Raw genomic sequence first — 21378 nt, 5'->3', positions numbered from 1 at the left:
CATAAAGTCATATAATACATGAAAGTCTTATAATACATGAAGGTCATGTAATATACAACTAAAGATCGTGAAAGTCCTGTAATAAATAATTCAAGATCGCATAATAATACAAAAAGTCATGTCATATACGATTGATGATCGTGTATTATATGAGTGTATTACACGACCTTAAATCTTATGTTACATGACCTTACACGACCAAATCGTGAGTTACACAACATTATACAATTAAATTATAATCTGTACAATCTATTAAATTTCACCATTTATATGGAGCAAACAACTAGAAATTTATATGTTATGAAAGACCGACAACTAATTTAATATATTTTTGCAATATAAGATCTTAAATGTTTTATTTTTCTTTAAATATAAAAAAAAAGCTAATTATAAGGAATTACTTTTCGAAAATAGTTAGATTCCAACAATTTTGCAGTAAAGAATCGTATTTCGTCGGCAATTGTCAACGACGAACCAAGCTTCTCTTTCTCAATTGCAATAGCTTCCCCTTTTCAAGCTCGATTTGCTCATGTGTTGATGTCTAGTTCAACATGTATGAGTGTTTGAATGTTTGAGTTGTGTAAGTGTTTTAAGACGAGGATGGTTTACTAATTTTATGTAAGCTTTTAGAGGGTATTGATGAAAATTTTGGTAAATTCTGATTTCAGGGTATTGGGATAATTTTGAAAGTATCAAGGTGTATCTGCTGCAATTACCTCCGTCAGCCTGTCGAGCTTCTTCTCATCTGGGTTTTGGGAAGCGCCCGAAAAGAAGTTGATGGTGGTGGCAACGGTGGAAAGTTGAAGTTGACAGTCGCCTGAACCTGAAATGATTATTCAGTTTGAAATTTAATTTTTGAATATTGGACATTGGAAAGGTGCTTCTGTGGTGCAGGTTTCATGAGGGCCCGTTATCTCCTGCTGTTCAGACACTGTGCATGACGGCTTGGTTAGAACTCAAGACGTCTGCTTTCTCTCAAGTTCAAACAGGTTTAGAACAAGAACTGCAATAGCCAAAATGATGCTCACAGCAGGTGCGTAACTGATTTAATTCTAGCGTAGGCATTTTCATTAATACGAAATCAGGTATACTTTAATTTGAGATAAAATTAAACACTACTCTCATTCACGGTTAATCTATGTCATTCACTGGGAAAATCAAATCTTCAATTATTTTTGTATTGTAAATTATCAGCTGTCGGCAGCTTGATCTTGGCGAGAAAGAGGATGATGATGGAGGTGATTCCTCAAAGGTTAAAGGATTTGTGGAAGGAATGGGAGCTGAGAGCACTGGTTTTCCTCAGCCTCGCCTCACAAATCTCTCTAATTCTCATGGGCAATCGCAGGAAGTGTAATCCCAAAATTATGATTAAAGTTCCAGTTTGGTGTGCCTACTTGCTTGCAGATGCCGTAGCAACCATGGCCCTTGGTGTACTCTTAAATAACCTAGGTGAAATCTATGAGAAAAAAGGTTCTGTCGATGACGCCAACAACGAAGTTACTGCATTTTGGGCACCATTCTTTCTGCTTCACTTGGGTGGCCCTGATACTATTACAGCTTACTCTGTAGAAGACAATGAATTGTACTTGCGCCATGCATTTCAACTGGGCGTCCAAACTGTGACCACTCTTTACATATTTCTCACGGCATGGAATGGCTCTCGTCTTTCATTTCTTACAATTCCAATGATTGTGATTGGGTTTATTAAGTATGGAGAGAGGACATGTACTCTTTGGTTAGCAAGCAGGGATCAACTTAGAGATTCTATGCTTACAGATCCTGATCCTGGTCCCAACTATCCCAAATTCATGAACGAGTACTGTTTGAAAGATGCAGAGGGATTTTATGTGGAGCCAAAAGAGGTGAAAGATAAGGTTGAAATAACTATACCTCATCGAGAAGAAGACTCAACTTCTGATGCCAGCAACTTGATTATAGCTCATAGGTTGTTTCAGACATTCAAGCGCCTTTTTGCAGATCTTATCCTCAGTTTCCAGGACCGCGACATTAGTCAATCTTTATTCCAGGAAATGTCTCAGGAAGATGCTTTTAATGTGATTGCCATCGAGCTAGGATTGATGTATGATATGCTTTACACCAAGGCATCTGTAATTTACACTCCTTGCGGTCATGTTCGCCGTCTTATCACTATTATGCTCACCTGCATTGTACTGGGGATTTTCTCTTTTACTGACAAGCAGCATTATTCTAAGGTGAACATTAGTATAACTTACCTTTTGCTAGGTGTGGCAATTTTTCTAGAATTATATGCAGCTTATGCTCTACTTCTCTCAGACCAGTCCAATGTGTGGTTCATTCAGCAAAAGAAAAGCAAATACTTGAAAGCAATTAATTGTATGGAATCAGTGGTTAAACCTCCTAGGTGGTCAAGTTCCATGGGGCAATACAGTCTTACACATGTTTGCCTCAAAGAAAAACCTTGCTACAAAATCCTGAGGTGCGGCTTCATCAGTGAACTATGGGAAAAGCACCGATACAAGAATTACAAAGAATTGCCAAGGTATTTACAAAAGTCAATCTTCAAATATGTCAAGAAGAGATGTGATCAACTAAAGGAAAATATAGGAAGCAATGTTAGTCTTAGGGACTTGTGCACCAAAAGGGGAAGCATTGCGCTTGTAAAGTATAATAAGCATCTTTCTCTTGATTGGAGTATTAAGGACGTTGAATTTGATCAAAGCATTGTTATCTGGCACATTGCAACAGAACTTTGCTATTATTCACGTAGTTGGGGCAACATTTCAGGTGACATCAATCGAAAAATGGGCAAGCTCCTGTCAAGGTACATGATGTTTCTCTTACTTTTGTATCCTTCCTTATTGCCAGCTGGTATAGGCCTTATTAGATTTCGAGACACTCTTTCTGAAGGAAAGAATTTTTGGGAAGAACGAATGTCCATTTTTTGTACGAGCCAAACTCATGCCACAAAAGCTTGTGATCGGAGAAAGGAAAGAAGAATTCAAGCTTGCAAAATGTTACTGAAAGTGAAAACTCAAGTCCTGCCCATTAAAGTTAAAGGAGACAGAAGCAAGTCTGTGTTATTCGATGCATGCAGGGTTGCATCTGCATTGAATGAAATTTCAGATTCAAAGAATAGATGGAAGATGGTCAGAGATGTTTGGTTGGAAATGTTAACTTATGCTGCAAGTCAGAGTCGAGGAAGTGAGCATGCACGTCAGCTAAAACGAGGAGGAGAGCTTCTCACTCATGTCTGGCTCCTTATGGCTCATTTTGGCATGACAGATCAGTTCCAGATATCTCAAGGCCATGCTAGAGCAAAACTGGATGTGAAATAGTTATTTTTAGGGCTTGCGGCCATATCAGTATTATGAATTCAAGAATCGAAATATTAAATATTTGAATTTTTTTTGTGTCAAAGTTCTGTATCCAGTTATTAAAATTAGCTACTTGCTACATTTGATTGGAGGTTTTGTTAACATTTTTTTTTTTGTGATAAGAAAGTGATCCTGTCATTCATTAATGTAAGGGAAAAGACATATTACGTTAGCTGGAAAATCATCCACCATATGACAGATTTAGAGCTTTTCAAGGCTCTTTTAGCAAAAGAGTGAGCAAAGTCATTACAAGATCTTGGAGCATGTTCAAATTTTGAAAGTCTCTTTCACATCTTTGAATTTCTGAAATAATCCAAAAGATCTCCATTCTGCTGCAGATTTTGTTGTTGGCTAGACCAACCACTTCATTGCAATCCGTTTCAACGATCACAGCTGTTAACCTTGCCTCTTTTGCCACCTCCGTCCCCCATTTGACAGCTTCAGCTTCTGCTGTAGATTCGTTCTCCTGAAACCTTGAGCTTTTGAGTGCTGCAGCTATCACTTGGCCATGGCAATACCTGATGACATCACCTAGCCCTTTATTCTGCTGATCTTTGTGGGCAACAACATCTAATTGACTTTATAATGGCCTGTAGGCGGTGGATACCACTGTCTCTGCTTGCTGCCTTCAGTGCTTCTTGTGCACACCTATTCCTTCGCTTGCATTCTTTGAAAAGTCTCCATAACTGCTTGAGCCTTAGCAGCTGAAATTAAGGGATTTAGTTTCTGTCCCAAAAAAATGAACTTGTTCCTTGCATGTCATGCTGGCCGCCAGATAGCCGCCACAAATTCTAGCTCACTCGAGCAAGAAACACTTGTTCAACCCCAGTTTTGCAGATTTGGCGCATTGGTTCTTGCAAAGTTTCCCTTCTTGATATGTTTTCTGAATTTGGCAACAAGTTCTTGTCAGCCCTCCACAGAAAGATTTTGATCTTCTCTGGTAGTTGAGAGTCCATATGGTGTGCCAGCCATGAGAATCACCTGTTGAACTTGTTGGGAAGGCAGCAAACTTAAAGTTGAGAGCTAAGTGATAGCCACTCCTCACTGTGTATTGCCCTTTCTTATCACAATGCCACAGTAGCTCATCTTTTTGGGAAGTTCTTAGTAATGGGATTCTCTATATAATCTCTGCATCCTCATTTGCAAATGCTGGTCAATCAAGCTGTCATTCCACTGATGATTGGGGTCAATTAGCACTGAGACTCTAGCAACTGCAGGTAAGGATGGAACAAAGTTAGGCCTAAATTATTATTGGCCTGAATGCAATTACTTGCCATAATTGGAACATCGCCTCCTCTTCTCACTCTCCATCTTGTTCCCTTTTGAAGGACCTGTCTAGCCCACAAAATAATCCTCCAGATAAAAGATGGGTTAGAGCTAAATTTAGCTTCCAGAAAATGAATTTGACAAAAGTATCTAACTCTCATTACTTCGGCCACCAAGAAGTCCGAATACTTTGGAACGAGAGCTTGATTGTGGTTGAAACCGCCAACTCCAGCACATTAGTTAAGACTGCATCTGAAAAAATTCAAAACCACACAAGAGTTGAAATTCCAACTTTTTTCATTTTTTTTCCCTGAATGTGGTTGAAATTCTAACTCGAAACAACAACCGTAAGTTCATAACCTTATTGTTTGTGGGAAAATTTAAACAATTGCGTATTCTATATTTTCTTCGATTCATGTTGTTTGTCATGGCCCGCCAAAAGGGTGATTTTAACTGCCCTCGGTGGGACCCGCTCTCTTACTCCTACCAAACACATGATCGCAATGGCAGACACAAAATAGGATAAAAAATGTCCACCCTTCGAAATAAAAAATTAAAAAAAAGAACCGCTTAATAGTCAACCTCACGCTTATGGACAGACTATGGATTCAGGGAGGAATTTTAGAATTTAATCTCCCAAAAAGCTAAAAGTTTTACCAGATTATATTCTTATTCGCAATCACAAAGGAGTTTGAGAATCGATGGCCGTCGAAACCACCGTTTTGCCGGTGATAGTGAAACTAAGAGAGGTGGAAAAGGAAATAATAGATCCGGCTCTGGCTTCCCAAGTCAGAGATTCCATCAAAGAGCTGAAATCCTTGGAAGGTCAAGAAGGTAATGGCCTTAGTCCTGAGTTTCTGCGAGCTGTTTACCTTGCAGAGGACACCATAGACACATTCCTCAAGGAAATCAGAAAAGAATTTTACCGACAACAGAATCATTTGGTTAAAGCTGGTATCGATTTGAGGTCTGCCTACATCAAAAGTCGTTTCAGCGATAAGATGAAGAAATTAGTAGGTGTTATCAAAGAAGAGTCAAGTGCGATGCTTGTAGATGCGGCAGCGCTGACGAGCGGCAAGTCAAGAAAGAAACCTGAATTGCAGGGCACCAGGTCAAGTACGAAGCTCCCCGTCGAAAATGCAGCATTCAATAACGCTTCTGAGGCAGCTAATTCTAATAAGAAAACTGGTATGCTGGATTTTATTTTGAATGATGAAGTAAAGGGTTTGGCAGAACTAATCCTCTCTGATTACCCTTCACCTCTCCACATTCCGGTGGTGGATGTGGCTGGATCTGCTGAGACACCTGAGTTGTGGAAGATCTACAGCTGTGACGATATCAAGAATCATTTTCAATGCCGTGCTTGGTTTCTTGTTCCTCCAAGGCTTGATAAAAGAGAACTTGCCATCAACATATTAAACCAATTTGCTCCGACTGATGTGGAACTGGAAGAGAAGTCGCTCGAGTCACCGCAAACAGTGGTTCATAATTACTTGATTCATAAGAGATACTTAGTGATATTAACTGATGTCCGGACACCTGATATTTGGGAGATTATCAAGTTCCTTTTCCCCAACTCGCTGAGTGGTAGCCGGGTGATTTTAAGTTTTCGTGAAGCTGATGCAGCAATGCATCGAAATCTGAACTTCTTTGGAGGAGATTTGAATCTCAGCTTCAAAGAAATGAAAGCACGATCTCCTTTAAACGAAGCTGTTGTTGTCGGGAATGACGATGATGTTAATACCATTCGGCCACATATTTCAGTTGCAGAGATTTTGGGACCGGAAGCAGAGATGGTCGGTCTTGAGGATCAGTTGTTGAGGTTAGCTCAACTGACTATGAGTAGCAGCAGTAAGTATTTCCTTATCTCGGTGGTGGGTGTGGCCGGCTGTGGCAAGACCACTCTGGTGGAAACAATTTACAACAGTTCATATATAAGGCAGAATTTTGAGTACCATGCTTGGGCTAATGTTTACGTTTCTCATGATTTTGATTTGAGAAAAGTCTTCATTGACATACTGGAACAGGTCACACGGGTGAAGATTGCAGAAGAATTGGCGCTCAATGAATTGGAAAGTAGGCTTATACGGCTTTTTCAATCTAAGAGGTACCTGATAGTGTTGGATGATGTCCATTTACCTGGTGCTTGGTATGAACTCCAAAGGATCTTCTCGCCCAACACATCATCAAGTGGCAGCAGAGTGATCCTACTTACCAGAGAAGCTTTTGTTGCTCGCGCTTTCAGTCCGTCAATCATTCTTCTCCAGCTTCGTCCACTGAATGTAGATGAGAGTTGGGAATTGTTCCTAAAGAAGGTGGGGAGAGAGAAACGTGCTTCAGAATTATTGAACCTCAAGGAAAAGATCTGGAAAAAATGCGGCGGTCTACCTCTTGCAATATGTGTGCTGGGAGGTTTGTTATCTACTAACAGGCAGATTCAAAATTCTGATTGGGAAAAGGTGATTGAGGGGTTCACGCCTGGGGGAAAGAAAAAGGAAAAGCAGATTCAACATGTTGAACAGGTGGCATCAGATAAAGATCAATCTGGTTCTCGGGATGAATTGCCTCCCTCAGATAACTTGGATGCTTCATCTATCTGGGGTCTGGGATATAAGTATCTATCAGCGCATCTAAAGGCATGTCTTCATTATCTCTGTCTCTTTCCCAAATCACATGAGATCCCTGTAAGGAGGTTGCTTCAGTTATGGCTTGCTGAGCGATTTGTGACCCCAAGCGAAGGGGAAGAAATGACTCCTGAAGATCGGGCAAGGAAAGATTTTGAACAACTGGAGCAAAGGAACATGATCGAAGTAGTAAAACGAAGGTCAGATGGAAGGCCTAAAACATGCCGTGTGCCAAGTACTCTCTATGACACTTTTCAGAATGCCGAGAAAATGGGATTTTACCACCATCACAAAGCAAAATCAGATTCTACCTCCAGTTTACCAGAGTTATGCATCCGCAGGCTTTCAGAGCATTTATACAACCAGAATGACAGTGTTCCTCCAGATGAATACATCGAATGTCTGCATTCTTATTTATCTTTCGACAAGAGAATGGGAGATAAACCTGCAGATGAAGTAGGTAATTTGCTTAACAAGATGATCAATAGAAGAGGCTACAGATTGCTCAGAGTGCTTGATCTTGAAGGTGTTTACAAACCAGTGCTACCAGAAACAGTAGGAAAGCTGCAGCTTCTGAGGTATTTTGGTCTGAGGTGGACTTTTCTTGATTCAATTCCAGAGTCAGTAGGTGATCTTCCCTGCCTAGAGACTTTAGATTTGAAGCACACTAATATAACCTCATTGCCTAAGTCAATCTGGAAGGTAAAGACACTTAGGCATCTCTATATGAATGATATTTATTTGCAAATGTCAGTTCAGAAGCCATTTGTCAAATATTCTTTAACCAACCTTCAGACATTGTGGTCCTTATTAATCGGCAACAAGAGCCCTCCATTGAATTGGTTGGAAAGCTTGAGGGGTCTTAAGAAATTGGGTCTGACCTGCCATATTGCATCGCTTGGGCAGATAGCTAAGTGGATTCAAGACCTGATAAGTCTTGAGTCTTTAAGGTTGAGATCACTAAATGATTTTGGTGAACCCTCGGACCTTGTTATTGGACCCCTGAATAATCACAGGGCACTGAATGAGTTGTATTTGCTTGGAAAGTTACCAGAACCACTTAAACTAGACAAGCTTCCACCAAATCTCAGAATCCTTACTTTGTCATTGTCATACCTATCGGAAGACCCAATGCCAGTGCTAGGACAGCTAAAAGAACTGAACATTCTCAGGCTTTTTGCTCATTCTTTCATGGGGGAAGAAATGACTTGTGGCGATGGTGGATTTCCAAAACTCCGTGTATTGAAGTTATGGGTGCTGAAGGAGTTGCGAGAGTGGACTATTGGTAAAGAAGCCATGCCTGAACTAAGAGAATTAGAGATTAGATGTTGCAAAAAAATGAAGAAGCCTATTGAACTTGAAAAGTTGAGTACCTTGAAGGAACTAACCCTAACCGATATGAAAAAAAGTTTCGAATATGAAGTTAGAGGAAGCATGGCCAAGACTGTCAAAATTGTAATCAATCCTCCACAGGTGACTTTTATAGTTTTCCTTGTCTACCTACTTGTTACATAATCTCATGTTTACTTTCCCTTTTTCTGAGAAAGTATGAACTTTCGGTAAGCATGATTCAATGGTTGTATTTCTATTATAGGGTAAAAACAGGCATTGGGGTGAAACGGAATCCAGTGCAAGGCATCACAAGTTGCTTCTTGAGAGTAACTGACAAATTCCTGTTCATTTCTTTGGCGTCGGCAGTAGGTACAGAATCCAGTCATTTTGCAGAAAAATGAGATAATTTGTCATCAATTCTGATATTATTATTTCTTTGATGTAATTTTGTTTATCATTGTATTGTAGCTGCAACCTGTCATAAATTGCACATGGATGAAATGGCATGAAGGGATCATTGGTGCTAAAGTTTGTGAGGATGTTATTTTAGTATAGTACTGAAGTTTTATGTCTTGTGATTGTTGTCTGTGAAGAATAATCAGCACCTTTGGCATTGCCTCGTCAAAGCAACTGCTTTTATTGTAATTTCCTTACTGTATTGTAATATATTGGAAAGTTGGAGGGTGTTTGGACCTAAAATTGAAATCGAGTTGTTATCTTTCCTCACTCCGGTCCAAAATTGTGATAATTTCCTGTGTCCATTTGTGTACTTATTGATCGTTTTAGAAACATTTATGTTCAAAAGAAGGCATTTTTAACAGAAAACATTAGCTTCATACTTTAACATAAAATTTCTTTAAAATACAAAGACCTAGGTTGTCCTACTATCTCATGTGATATAGTAAATCACACATTTGAGAATGTTTTGTTGGACTTGTGAAACTTGGACCGGGAATATTACATCTAACTCCAGTTGGGTTATAACTTGCAAATTGATCCATGAAAATATCTCGCGGTATTATAGAGGATGTGCTCATTGATTATGATTGACACTTAATTAATATAGGATTCAAAAAAGCACAACCCTATTATCCTAGACCGACCTTTCTTGGCAACTGATGATGCTCATATTTAATGCAAGACTGGAAATATGTAATTGTTTTTTGGCAATATGACTATGGAGTTGAATATCTTTAACATTGTCAAACAACCTTGGCGTGCGACTTGCTATAGGTGTCAATGTGCAAGTATACACAATAAGTAATATACTAATTAGTATTTAGATCGTCTCTACATGGATTGATGTTATCAGATTTGCTACAATAATCTTAACAGTGTAGTTTTGTTCTATTTTAAAATAAGACAATTAATAAAATCAACAAACTAATTAAAATAAAAAGGAAACAAATAAAATACAATGAAGAAAATTTTCACGTTAAACACAAGGATGTAATTAATGGAAAATGAGTAATTGAGTTAATAAACCCACTTGATGATTTTGACTATTTTTTCAATTACAATACCGTTGCTACATCATCTATTACAGCACTGAGTAGAATCTCTTATGCATTTTCAGCTATCGCCTGTTAGATATCTTATACCTAACATAACTTAACAATGACTAATTGTTATGCTAATATTAGATATAACATTAAATGTTCTTGAATTCGTTTATCCTACATAGTGAATCCTTATTAGGCTTGGCAATTTAGCCCGATCATATTTTTGCCCCGATTGACTCAAACTTAATTTTTAGGGTTTTGACTCGAAATTTTAAGGTTAGGGTCAAACTTTTAAGGCCCGAACAAATTGTGTATTTTTATGAGTTTTTATGAATTATGAGTTTTTATGAATTATAAGTTTTTATGAATTATAAGACATGAGTTTTTTATTTGTATAAAACATTTTTTTTTACTGTTGGGTTGTTGAACTAAATTGTGTGTTTTTATTTGTATAAGACATGAGTTTTTTTATTTTTTATTTTTTATGTTGGGTTGTTAAATTGAATTGTATATGAATAAAATGGTTGTAGAATTACATTGTGTGTGGGGTTGAAATGGTTGTGGAAAGTGGAATTGAATTGTGTTTGAAATGGTTGAGGAATTGCCGAATTAGTTGAAATGGTGGTGGGAAATGGGAGGATTAACTATTTCGGTAGGGTTGGGTTGGGCCCGACCCGATGTTGACCCAATTCGGGTCTGGCCAGGCCCGACCTTAACTAAATATTTTTTGGGTTTTTTTAGGGTCGGGTTTTATTTTTTTTTATCGGGTCGGGTAGGGCTTGGCCAAGCCCGAGCCCGACCTAACCTTTTGGTATTCCTAATCTTTATGTCTAGTTCTTCACTAATTTTATATTAAGTATGACCTTATTCAAATTGAGATTTTCTCAACTTAGGAAACTCAATCTAAAACCAAGTATTATCTTAATTTAATCGACTAAGTCAGACTTTTTTTAGGCTATTTCTAGCTAGTATCCAATAAATGGGTGGTCTGCTGAAATAGGAAATTAAAATAAAGACAATTAAGACAAACTGTTGTAGCAAATACAGAGTAACATACATATGTCAGTCAAATATCTATTAAAATCGTTTATCACTCAACCACAATCCAATTCAATTCATGATTTGTAATAGAACAATAAATAAAATTGTTATAACCATTCAATATATTCCATAATTAACTAGAAAACAAGAAAAGAAGAAGAAAAACTAAAGTTTGCTTAGTCTTGTTGATATCTTCTCTTTAATCTTCTGTTACAGCCTTTAATCTATCTCTTAATTGTTGTTTTCAATCTAATATATGTAGACTTTCCATTATACACTTTATTATAAGCTCTAGACAATGTAGCTTCACTAGCTTAGTACAAAAAAATAAATGGCATCGGTTGTGGCCACAACATTATATCAAATAACAAATTTCTCAGTCATTCTGCTTCCTTGCCTGCAGTTGCAAGTGTTATAAACTCACTTTCCATTGTTGAGTGAGTTATGCATGTTTGTTTCTTTGAAGCCCAAGAAATTGCTCTTCCAGCAATTGTAAAAATCCAACCAGAAGTGGATTTATTATCTCTTGTATTGGTTACCTGATTAGCATCTAAATATCCTTCCAGTACTTTAGGATAATCACTATAAAATAAGCCCAAATTAATGGTCCTTTGTAAGATAACCAAGTATCCTACTAATTGCTTTCCAGTGTTCAACACTAGCGTTGCTCGTGAATCTTGACATTTTACAAACTGCAAAGGCTATATCTGGCCTTGTACAATACATAGCATACATCACGCTACCAACATTACTGGCATATTCTAGTTGTGCTACTGCTCGGCCTGAATTCTCTAGTAATTTAATACTATAATCATAATGGGTATTAGCTTCTTTAAATTTCAAATAATTGAATTTAAGAAACACTTTCTCTATATAATGAAATTGACACAACGAGTAACCCCCACTATATTTCTTCACTTTGACACCTAAGATAGTATCTACTTCACGAAGATCTTTCATCTTAAATTGTGAAGTAAAATACTTCTTTGTATCATTTACTCGCATATTTGTTCCCAATATAAGCAAGTCATCAATATACAAGCATATAATCACACCAAAATCATTCGTAAATTTAAAATATATACATTTATCATCCTTATTATGCTTAAAACTATGAAATAAAATTACCGAATCAAACTTCTCATGCCATTGTTTTTGTGCTTGCTTTAAACCATAAAGCGACTTGACTAACTTGCATACCTTTTTCTCATTTCCAGGCAAAACAAATCCCTAAGTTTGTTCCACATAAATTTCTTCATCAAGATCACCATTAAGAAGATCGATTTTAACATCCATTTGATGCATATACAAATTGTTCAATGAAGCAATTGCAAATAGCACTCTTATAGATGTTAACCTTGCCACTGGAGCATATATATCGAAATAATCAATACTATTTCTTTGCTTAAACCCTTTGGCTACTAATCTAGCCTTAAAAGTTTGCAAAGAACCATAACTATTGTACTTTCTTCTAAACACCCATTTGCTGCTAATTGGTTTAGATCCTGGAGGAAGATCAACCAAGACCCATGTTTGATTTGATATGATCGAATCCATTTAATCATTTACTGCCTCTCTCCAAAAGGAAGCGTCTCTAGAAGACACAGCTTCGCTAAATGTCTTTGGATCATTTTCAACATTTAACAATAATGGTACTTTGTTAAGTACATTATTTCTATCCTCTTCAACTAAGAAGAGTAATGCTTGTGATGAAATAAAATCCAGAGCTAAACTCTTTTATTTCTTTTCACATTGACTCCTCATTAGTTCGAAAGATGTCATATACTCTTTCCTTTTATTATTATTAATGGAGGTACCAGGTGTATTATCACATGGTTGATTAATGATTGATTCTAATTCAATATTTGAATCATGTTGAAATTTTATTTTCAATAAATTCAACATCTCTAGATTTCACAATCACATTAGAATCTATATTTAACAATCAAGCCTTGGAATTTTCAGCATATCCTACAAAAACACTTTTCATACCTTTAGCACCTAACTTTGATGATTTAGGATCATGTATTTTATAAAAAGCTAAACAATCCCAGACCCTTAAATACATCAAATTTAGTTTTCTTCCTTTCCAAATTTCATAAGGAGATACATGTGTTTTCAAAGATGTGATTCTATTATGAATAAGACATGCAGTGAGTAATGCTTCGCCCTACAAATTGTTTGGTAGTTTTGCATTAAGGATCATGGAATTAATTATATTCGTAAAGATCATATTCTTCCTTTCAGCTAAACCATTTTGTTGAGGAGTAAATGGAGCTAATCTTTGGTGAATAATTCCAAATTCTTCACAATAATTATCAAACTCAATTGAGAAATATTCACCACCTCTATCACTTTGAACCATCTTGATTTTCTTATCTTTTTAGTTCTCAACTCACCTTTGAAAATTTTAAATTTATTAAAAGCTTCATCTTTTGTTCTAAGTAAATACACATAAGTGTATCTAGAACAATCATCAATAAAAGTGATAAAGTACCTCTTACCTCCTCTTATTAAAATGTCATTATACTCATAAATATCAGTATGTATTAAATTCAATATTTGAGTATTTCGTTCGGCTTTAGGAAAAAGGTTTCTTAGTTAATTTAGCTTGGATGCAGATTTCACACTTATGACTTTTAACATCATTGAAATTAATCAAACCATGCTTAGACATGTATTTCAAAGATCTAAAATTCAAATGTGCTAATCTAGCATGCCAAAAATCACAAGACTCAACATATAAGCTAAATTGATATCATTATTATTAATGTTGAGTTTGTACATTCCATCACAAGAATACCCTTTCCCAACAAATATTCCATTCTTTGAGATAATACAAGTATTACCCTCAAGCACAATCTTAAGCCCATGCTTACACATACAACTAGCAGAAACAAGATTCTTCCTAACGGAAGGTACATGAAAGATATTATACAATGTAACTTTCTTTCCAGAAGTAAAATTAATCTCAACTACTCATTTCCTTGCTATTATGGCTGCATCATTGTTCCTCATGAAAACCTTTTGTCCTTCCGTTTCTTCTTTGTACAATAAGAAAAATTTCTAATCATTACAAACATGAATGGTTGCACCCGAATCAAGCCACCAATCGTAGGACTTAGTTTCAGCCATATTGGTTTCAGTAATCATGCCAATTTGCATTTCAGAAACCATAGCACAAATCTCTTCATATTTGTCTTCAACAACATTAGCTTTATGGGAATTCACTTCTTCATTTTTCTTATTGAATCTGCAATCACTTTGGCGATGGCCTTTCTTGCCACAAAAGAAACAATTTCCAGAAATTTTTTTTTTGTGTTGGACTTCTTAAATTTCTTGTCATTCTTGACTTTGAAATCCTTTGAAAATTTACTAGCTTCAACAACATTAACCTTAGTAGAATCATTCTTATCCTTGGATTCGCGAGACCTAGTCTCTTCTTTGATTACCAAGTGTTTTTGTAATTCTTCTAAAGTTATGTTCTCTTTACTATGAAGGAGTTTCTTTTTACAATCATTCCAACTTTGAGGCAATTTAGCAATAATAGCCCCAACTTGAAATGATTCAGAAATTTCAACTTTTAACTCTCGAAGCTTTACAACTATAATTTGTAACTCATGTATTTGATCAAGAATGAATTTTGTGTTTACCATAATAAATTCAAAATATTTAGAGATAAGGAATTTATCAGTACATTCCTTCTCCGTTTTATATTTGTACTCAAGAGCCTTCCAAATTTCCACCGGAGAAGTCATGGAATTGTAAAGATTATAGAGCCTGTCAGAACGCGTATTGAGTATGTGATCCCGACACATCAATTCATCATCTTCACGCTTTTTCCTTGCAACTTTAACAACTTCGGTATCATTTTCTTTTGGCTCTGGAAATGATTCCAATTTTGGATCAAGAACATGTGCAATTTTCATAACAGTGAGAAGGAAGAACAATTTTCCCTTCCAGTGAGTAAAATTAGTGCCATCAAAACGATCGAGATGGACACTTGGATTAAGAAATGAAGTCAAATTCTTCTCAGCCTCCATGTAACATTAAAACCTTAAAGACTGTTGGTGGATTTTCAAATATGGAGGCAAATAATAGTAAGAGAATTTGATAGGATTTGAGACGTGTTTACACACTTTCCTTTAAGATTTTATTTGCCCTCACCAATCTTGGTTTGCTATAGAGTTTTAATGGCAAATTACCCCCAAGATATAATAAATCCTGAATACAATCTCTAGCAAATAAGATTGTATTCCAAGAACACAAAAGAAATCTGTAAAAATCTGATATTAATCTAATGTGTGTATCTATTTTAATGAAGAAGATGTTTATTTGAAAGAATACAACCATTAGAAATGGTATTTTTTCAAACACTCTTTTAGTTTGAAATTTGCATCCATTCACAATTGAAATTTTTAAGCCTGCTAATCGTTTTTTCAGTTGACGCGAAAACACACTCTCTGGAAGAAAATGGCTCGTCGTTTTATTCCAAAATATCAAAATAAGTTGCTCTCTGGAAATAAATGGTTAGCTGTTTTCTCCAAAAGGTTAGTCATTTTCTGTAGAACAGAAAACATGCTCTTTGGACGAAAACGGTTAGCCGCTTTATCAGAAAACGGCAAGCCGTTTTCTGTAAAATCCAAAACCTAATCTCTGGACGAAAACGGCTAGCCGTTTTATCTAAAAATGATTAACCGTTTTCTTTCTAAATTTCAAACCATAAAATATTACAATCTCACTTACATTCATAGAAGGCCAAAGAGGGCGGCCATTCATTATAATAATATTGCTTACTCAAAAAGCCATTGCAAATACCAAAACTAGTACTGTTACTGTTGTTGCAACTTAATGGCGATATGAGCTTCATGCGTCTCTTCGAAGACCGCAACAGAAGGGGCTCTAAAGCATGGTCGAGCTCGAAAGCAGGAAGCCATGTACAAGGAAGACAAGAAGCTGCCATTGAACGAAATTAAAACAAAACGTGTCTTGAACTGCTTGATAACTGGAATTGAAATAAAAGCAGCAGAAGCTCCGGAGGTTCTTGATAGCTTAGTAGATAATGAATTGATGACTCTAACGAGCAATCAGAAAATATCAGAGAAATAACGTTGGCATGTGCATTGAAGTCTTAGAGGCTGAGACGTCTGGTCCTTTCGACTTTGAGTTAATTAGTTCACACGTAAATCAACAAATCCATGCTAATAAAGCACCCAAATAATAATAATAATAATGCTTAAACATCCCAAATAAAATGTTATGCCACATGTTTAAATAGTGATAATATTGAGATTAACTCATTTATAATTTTTATATTCTTAATTAATAGTTTCCAATTTCTCGCTTAAATTTTGGTAAAGAGAAATTTATTCCGAGAGAAAATTAAGAGTTGAACTGAGGCCACCTCTACAAATCCTCCACATAATGTCAAAAATACTTTTTCCTTTTCTTTTTCCAAGAAAAGACTCTTTTCATTTGTAAAACTTTTACTTTTCTGTAACTTTCTCACAATTAAATTTCTTTTACAGTATTGTTCTATTCAAATCTTGATATCTCTATTATACTATTCATACTTTCTTTCTCAATAAAACCAAAAAAAAAAAAGCTTCCCAAAAATTAAAATAATTAATATAAAAAATAAATATTTTAAGTTTGTGCAAGAATCAATTATATAGATTGAGAAGAGAGAAAAAATCATAATATATTTCACAAATAAAATAAATTTAAGTGAGAGAGTAAAAATATAAGTAGTTTTAATTTTATTTATATTTATCCTTATATGTAATTGTAACAAAATAAGAATTTAATGAGATTAAAGAAAGAATGCTAATAATTTAACCCAAAAATTAGTTTTTGGTCTACCAAATTTTATCCTAAATTTTTTTATGACAAAAATTTCACCATCACGGCTATGCCACCTCTGACTATTATTACCTTTGGTATGGATTACCTCGTTCTAAAATCAAATATATGGTTCAGTTCAGTTGGATGATGAAACTAGAAAGATAATAGACAAATATCATTTGGTTTGAAAAGTGTGTTAAATTTTAGAGACATCAAAATCTCAACTTTTATTTCTCATCTCACAAGGATCGATCAACATGCGTGTCTTTTTAAACTGCGGCATCATAATAATTGATACATATCAAACGGAGTGGTCTTAGAACAATACCCAAATGTCATGCCAATACAAAATATACGTCTTGGCAGAGTTCCACAATGCACGCACTTGGATTTGGATGTTAATTAATTGCTGTAAATTGACTAACATCCCACGCGTGTGGTCAGGGTTTTTTCTTTAGCCATAATCAATTTCCTTTAAAAGGAGCGAATAAGATGGATGAATTGTGTCCACCAAAGCCAAATGAATTGGACATCGCCACTTTTATGTCCAAACGTTCCTTCTTGGGGCCAACTAGTACTTTTGCGTCCTGAATCAGGAGAGACATCTTGTGAAAAAGCAGTAACCTTTTTTGAAAATATTTCCATTTTAAATTCAAGAAGCATACCACATGTTTGTCAGGATTTTCCAGATTTAGGTTTGGATGTATCCATCCAGTTTGTATTGCCTGCAGAAAAAGGAAAAAATCCTATTCAAAAAACAAACATGATATGTCCCCAAACCTAACACTTTCTTAAGTGATTTTCAAGAAATTTTTTTTCTTTTTTGGGTTGGCCACCTTCTTTCTATATCCTATTAAAAACCATGACATTTTACAAGAAACATATACGCGATTCTCTCGCGAGAATGACTACCGCATAACACTCCCAACCCGACTTTTATTGAAAAGCCTCATGTTTTCAAATTTTTTCTGATCTGCCCCTAAGTTTTCATTTCTGACCCAACAGTGATATTGTATTATGTAAAACTTGGAGTGAGCAACCAAATAAAGTTAAACTATAATTAAAAGCTATATTAAGTTTTCAACATATAGTGGAGGATATTGTACCAATAGCGCCTTCATATTGTAAATATACCTTCTGTCAATCCGTAAGGTTTCAATTATTGTGGCCAGCACTCTAGAATGAGTATGCTCATTTTCTAATATTCGAGTGATCTATGCAATCACACCATGGATGCAGAGAAAACAGAAGCTATTCACCTTGATTGTGGCAACAGCTTCCGCAGCACCTGAAGCTCCAAGTAGATGGCCAATCAAGGATTTTGTAGAGTTCATTCTTAGCTGCAAAATGTTGGAATCAAATGAAGCATAATATGGGAAAATTTGACACGATCCGATTATCCGACACGAACACGACACAAATAAATAGGTATCAGTCATCAAATTTGACACGGTTATCAAATGGGTTGCATTCGGGTCGATACAATTTTTTTCCTTGTCAAATTAGGGTTAAAATTCTTGACTCATTTACTCAATCAATGACACAATTATATTTTCTATTCTTAATTAATTTGTAGATTCTTATTATCAAAATTCAAATTTTAAACATGATTCTCTTTTTATTTTTATTTTTATTTTTTAGAATGATGAACAGATACACATTGCTTCATTTATAAAATTTTATAAAGATTTTGAACTTCAATACTATAAATATGTAATATTTTGGTAGATATGTATACACACACACGACAGTATGTAAATGTTTGATGTAAATTTTGTTAAATAGATATATAGATATTGACTGAGCTCTTAATAATATATTTAATTTCTATATCAGGTTACGGTCTCAATATTTTGACACGATTATTAAATAGATTGTGGTTGAGTTAACCTAAATTGAACACGACACAAAACTTATATAACATGAACACAATCCAATGATCCGTTTTGCTAGCTTTAATAGCATCTAAGTATATAATAATTAACTAAATTTAAGTGGCAATGTGCTTCAATTTTTACCTCAGGATTCTTTCAAAAACAACGGATTACAGCTTGATATTCTCTCAGATCACCTAGTCTAGTTGATGGAGCATGTGCATTAATGTAGTTCACATCTTCTTTGGCAACCCCAGATTTAGCTAAAGCCTTCTCCATGCAAGATACCATACCCACCCCTGATTTCAAAAACATATGTATATTGCTCCAGCAGAAATAAACTCAAATAGATGTGGATAGTGGGAATTTTAGAAAGCCTATGTACTAACCCTCAGGATGAGGCGCAGTTATGTGATAAGCATCACAAGTTAAGCTTCCATCCAGAATCTCTGCATAAATATTTGTCCCTCTTTTCTGTCGAATTATTTGAGTGTAAATACATGAGTGCGTGAGTGGGAAATAATGCCCTATAGTTAATCGTAAAAAGTGATGATTCTGCTAGTAATTAACCTTAGCATGTTCCAGCTCTTCTAAAAGCAAAACCCCAGCTCCTTCTCCCATAACAAATCCATCGCGATCCTGCTCGTTGTGTAATCAAAATATGTATTGCCAAATCATTTATTCCTTATTATAATAGAAAGTTATTCAACAAGAAGAGAGGGAAGAGTTGAAACGATTACAGCGTCCCATGGGCGTGCAGCTTTGGTTGGATCACTATTTCTTTGCGAAAGAGCATTGCATGCGATAAGACCGGCTATGCCTGAGATTCCAATAAATAATCAGTAAAACAAAACTACTCCAAAATGCAATGGCTATGTTAACTGTACCTGATGGAATAATCATCCCATCTGAACCACCATAGAGCATAATGTCCTGCATATTTTGCAACAAATATGTATCATGTTGTATCTTATAACTAAGACTTCTCCAATGTAACATCCTAATTGATGTTCTTAGCTTTAAGTAATGACAGCTTGAGATGAAGGCGAGTTGCTTACAGTGTCACCTTTGATTATGTGACTAGCTGCATTAAGTATGCTGTAGTTGCTCGATGCACAAGCTGTATTGATTGAATAACTTGGACCTGCCCATCCCTGCACATAATTGGAAGCATGTCAATTTCAAATCAGTTTAAGATTGCATAAATGTTTTTTTTTTTCAACAGGCCACAAAGCTATCTTATGAGCTTACCAAATCCATTGCTAAGACAGCTGAAGCCATATTGGTTAATGAATAAGGTATGTAAAAGGGACTCATCTTCTTATACGAAACTTTTATTGCTTCAAATCCATCATTAAGAACCTATTCAAAAGCCAGAAAATCATTACAACATGCGAGTAAGGCTACATGCTCTTGTTTATAAGCAAGCCATAATACTTGCCACTCCTAACTAACTTTTGTTTTCAAAGCTCAAAGCTCACTTACACGCAAGCCTCCCATGGCAGACCCAATTATAACCCCACATCTACTTTTATCCAACTCTCCGCTAACTTGTTCAGTAATTCCAGCATCTACCAAGGCTTTTTTGCCAGCGACGAGAGCATAAATCAAGTATTTGTCTGCTTTCTTCGCAATTTTTGGTGAGATCCAGCCATCTATTGAGAGAGATTTGATTTCTGCAGCAATTCTCTGTTAAAGATTTGAGAATAGCATCATCCAATAGCTTTGTACACAAACTCAGTTATGATAATGAAATTTACACAAGATTTAGACATACAGTGGGAAATTCTGAACAATCAAAGCCCTGTATATCACTTATCCCAGTAACCCCTTCAAGAAGGCTGGTGTGAAACAAATGTGCATCGTCACCAAGTGGTGTTACAGCACCTAACCCAGTCACAACAATTCTCCTTTCTCCAGTTTCTTTTTTCTTTGTTATGACGAGCTCCTTTTTACATTGTGCAGCAGACACCGCCATTGTTTTTCCTACAAGCATAACAAAATAATCCCAGTAAGAAATTGGGCTGATGAGAAGAATAACATGACCGCATGGGATAAAATTTCCTTACTCGAAAAACCATTCCGAATACAGAAAGTACTCCCAATGTTGCATCTTCATGTGAGTTTCTTGTGTCTCTTCGGAGATTTCAACAGAGGACTTTAAAGCATGGTCATTTCGATAATTAGCTGCAGGGTTTGTACAAAGAGGAGATGCTAAAGAAGCAGTTTCCATTTTAAGAAAACGACAACAAAACAAAAGCAAATATGTCGGGGGGGGAGAGAGAGAGAGAGAGAGGTGCCTCCAAATGATCACCAGATGAAATGATATGATCAGAGTAGAGCTCACATAGATAATGGTAATAATCATTAAAGCTGAAGTAAGTTCATTATTGTATTATTGAGAGCCACAGACTGTATATTAATTAATTGAGCTTATCTTCAGTCATATTCTTGATGACACGTTTTTAGCAATCCCCATTGACATTACTGTAAACAAATTTTCTTATATTGATATAGCAGAAATTAAGATGGCTCATGC

At 35.8% G+C, this 21378-nt stretch overlaps 4 protein-coding genes and 1 pseudogene across 4 annotated transcripts in view; 3 read left to right on the top strand and 2 right to left on the bottom strand.

The window, feature by feature from the left end:
- Positions 1 to 21378, top strand: part of LOC18036672 (peroxisomal (S)-2-hydroxy-acid oxidase GLO4) — a 92060-nt gene that overhangs the window by 62166 nt on the left and 8516 nt on the right. The window lies entirely within an intron of this gene.
- LOC18036713 lies at positions 407 to 3502 on the top strand. The gene is made up of 3 exons (XM_006426672.2): positions 407 to 580; positions 669 to 1033; positions 1195 to 3502. Exons 2-3 carry the CDS (start codon positions 1018 to 1020, stop codon positions 3315 to 3317), a joined length of 2139 nt encoding a protein of 712 aa, XP_006426735.1. The 5' UTR covers positions 407 to 580; positions 669 to 1017; the 3' UTR covers positions 3318 to 3502.
- LOC18036712 (putative disease resistance RPP13-like protein 2) lies at positions 5176 to 9304 on the top strand. Its single transcript, XM_006426671.2, has 3 exons — positions 5176 to 8719; positions 8841 to 8947; positions 9047 to 9304. The coding sequence occupies exons 1-2, from the start codon at positions 5324 to 5326 to the stop codon at positions 8910 to 8912; spliced, it is 3468 nt and encodes a 1155-aa protein (XP_006426734.1). The 5' UTR covers positions 5176 to 5323; the 3' UTR covers positions 8913 to 8947; positions 9047 to 9304.
- Positions 14349 to 15164, bottom strand: LOC112096863. The gene has a single exon (XM_024181057.1). It carries the CDS (start codon positions 15162 to 15164, stop codon positions 14349 to 14351), a length of 816 nt encoding a protein of 271 aa, XP_024036825.1.
- LOC18036700 lies at positions 17231 to 21019 on the bottom strand (annotated as a pseudogene).

This window comes from Citrus clementina, unplaced genomic scaffold (assembly GCF_000493195.1).
Source record: "Citrus clementina cultivar Clemenules unplaced genomic scaffold, Citrus_clementina_v1.0 scaffold_7, whole genome shotgun sequence".
In the NCBI taxonomy this organism is placed as follows: domain Eukaryota; kingdom Viridiplantae; phylum Streptophyta; class Magnoliopsida; order Sapindales; family Rutaceae; genus Citrus; species Citrus x clementina.
The sequence above is the reverse complement of the archived record's forward strand: the minus strand, read 5'-3'. Positions and strand labels throughout refer to the sequence as shown.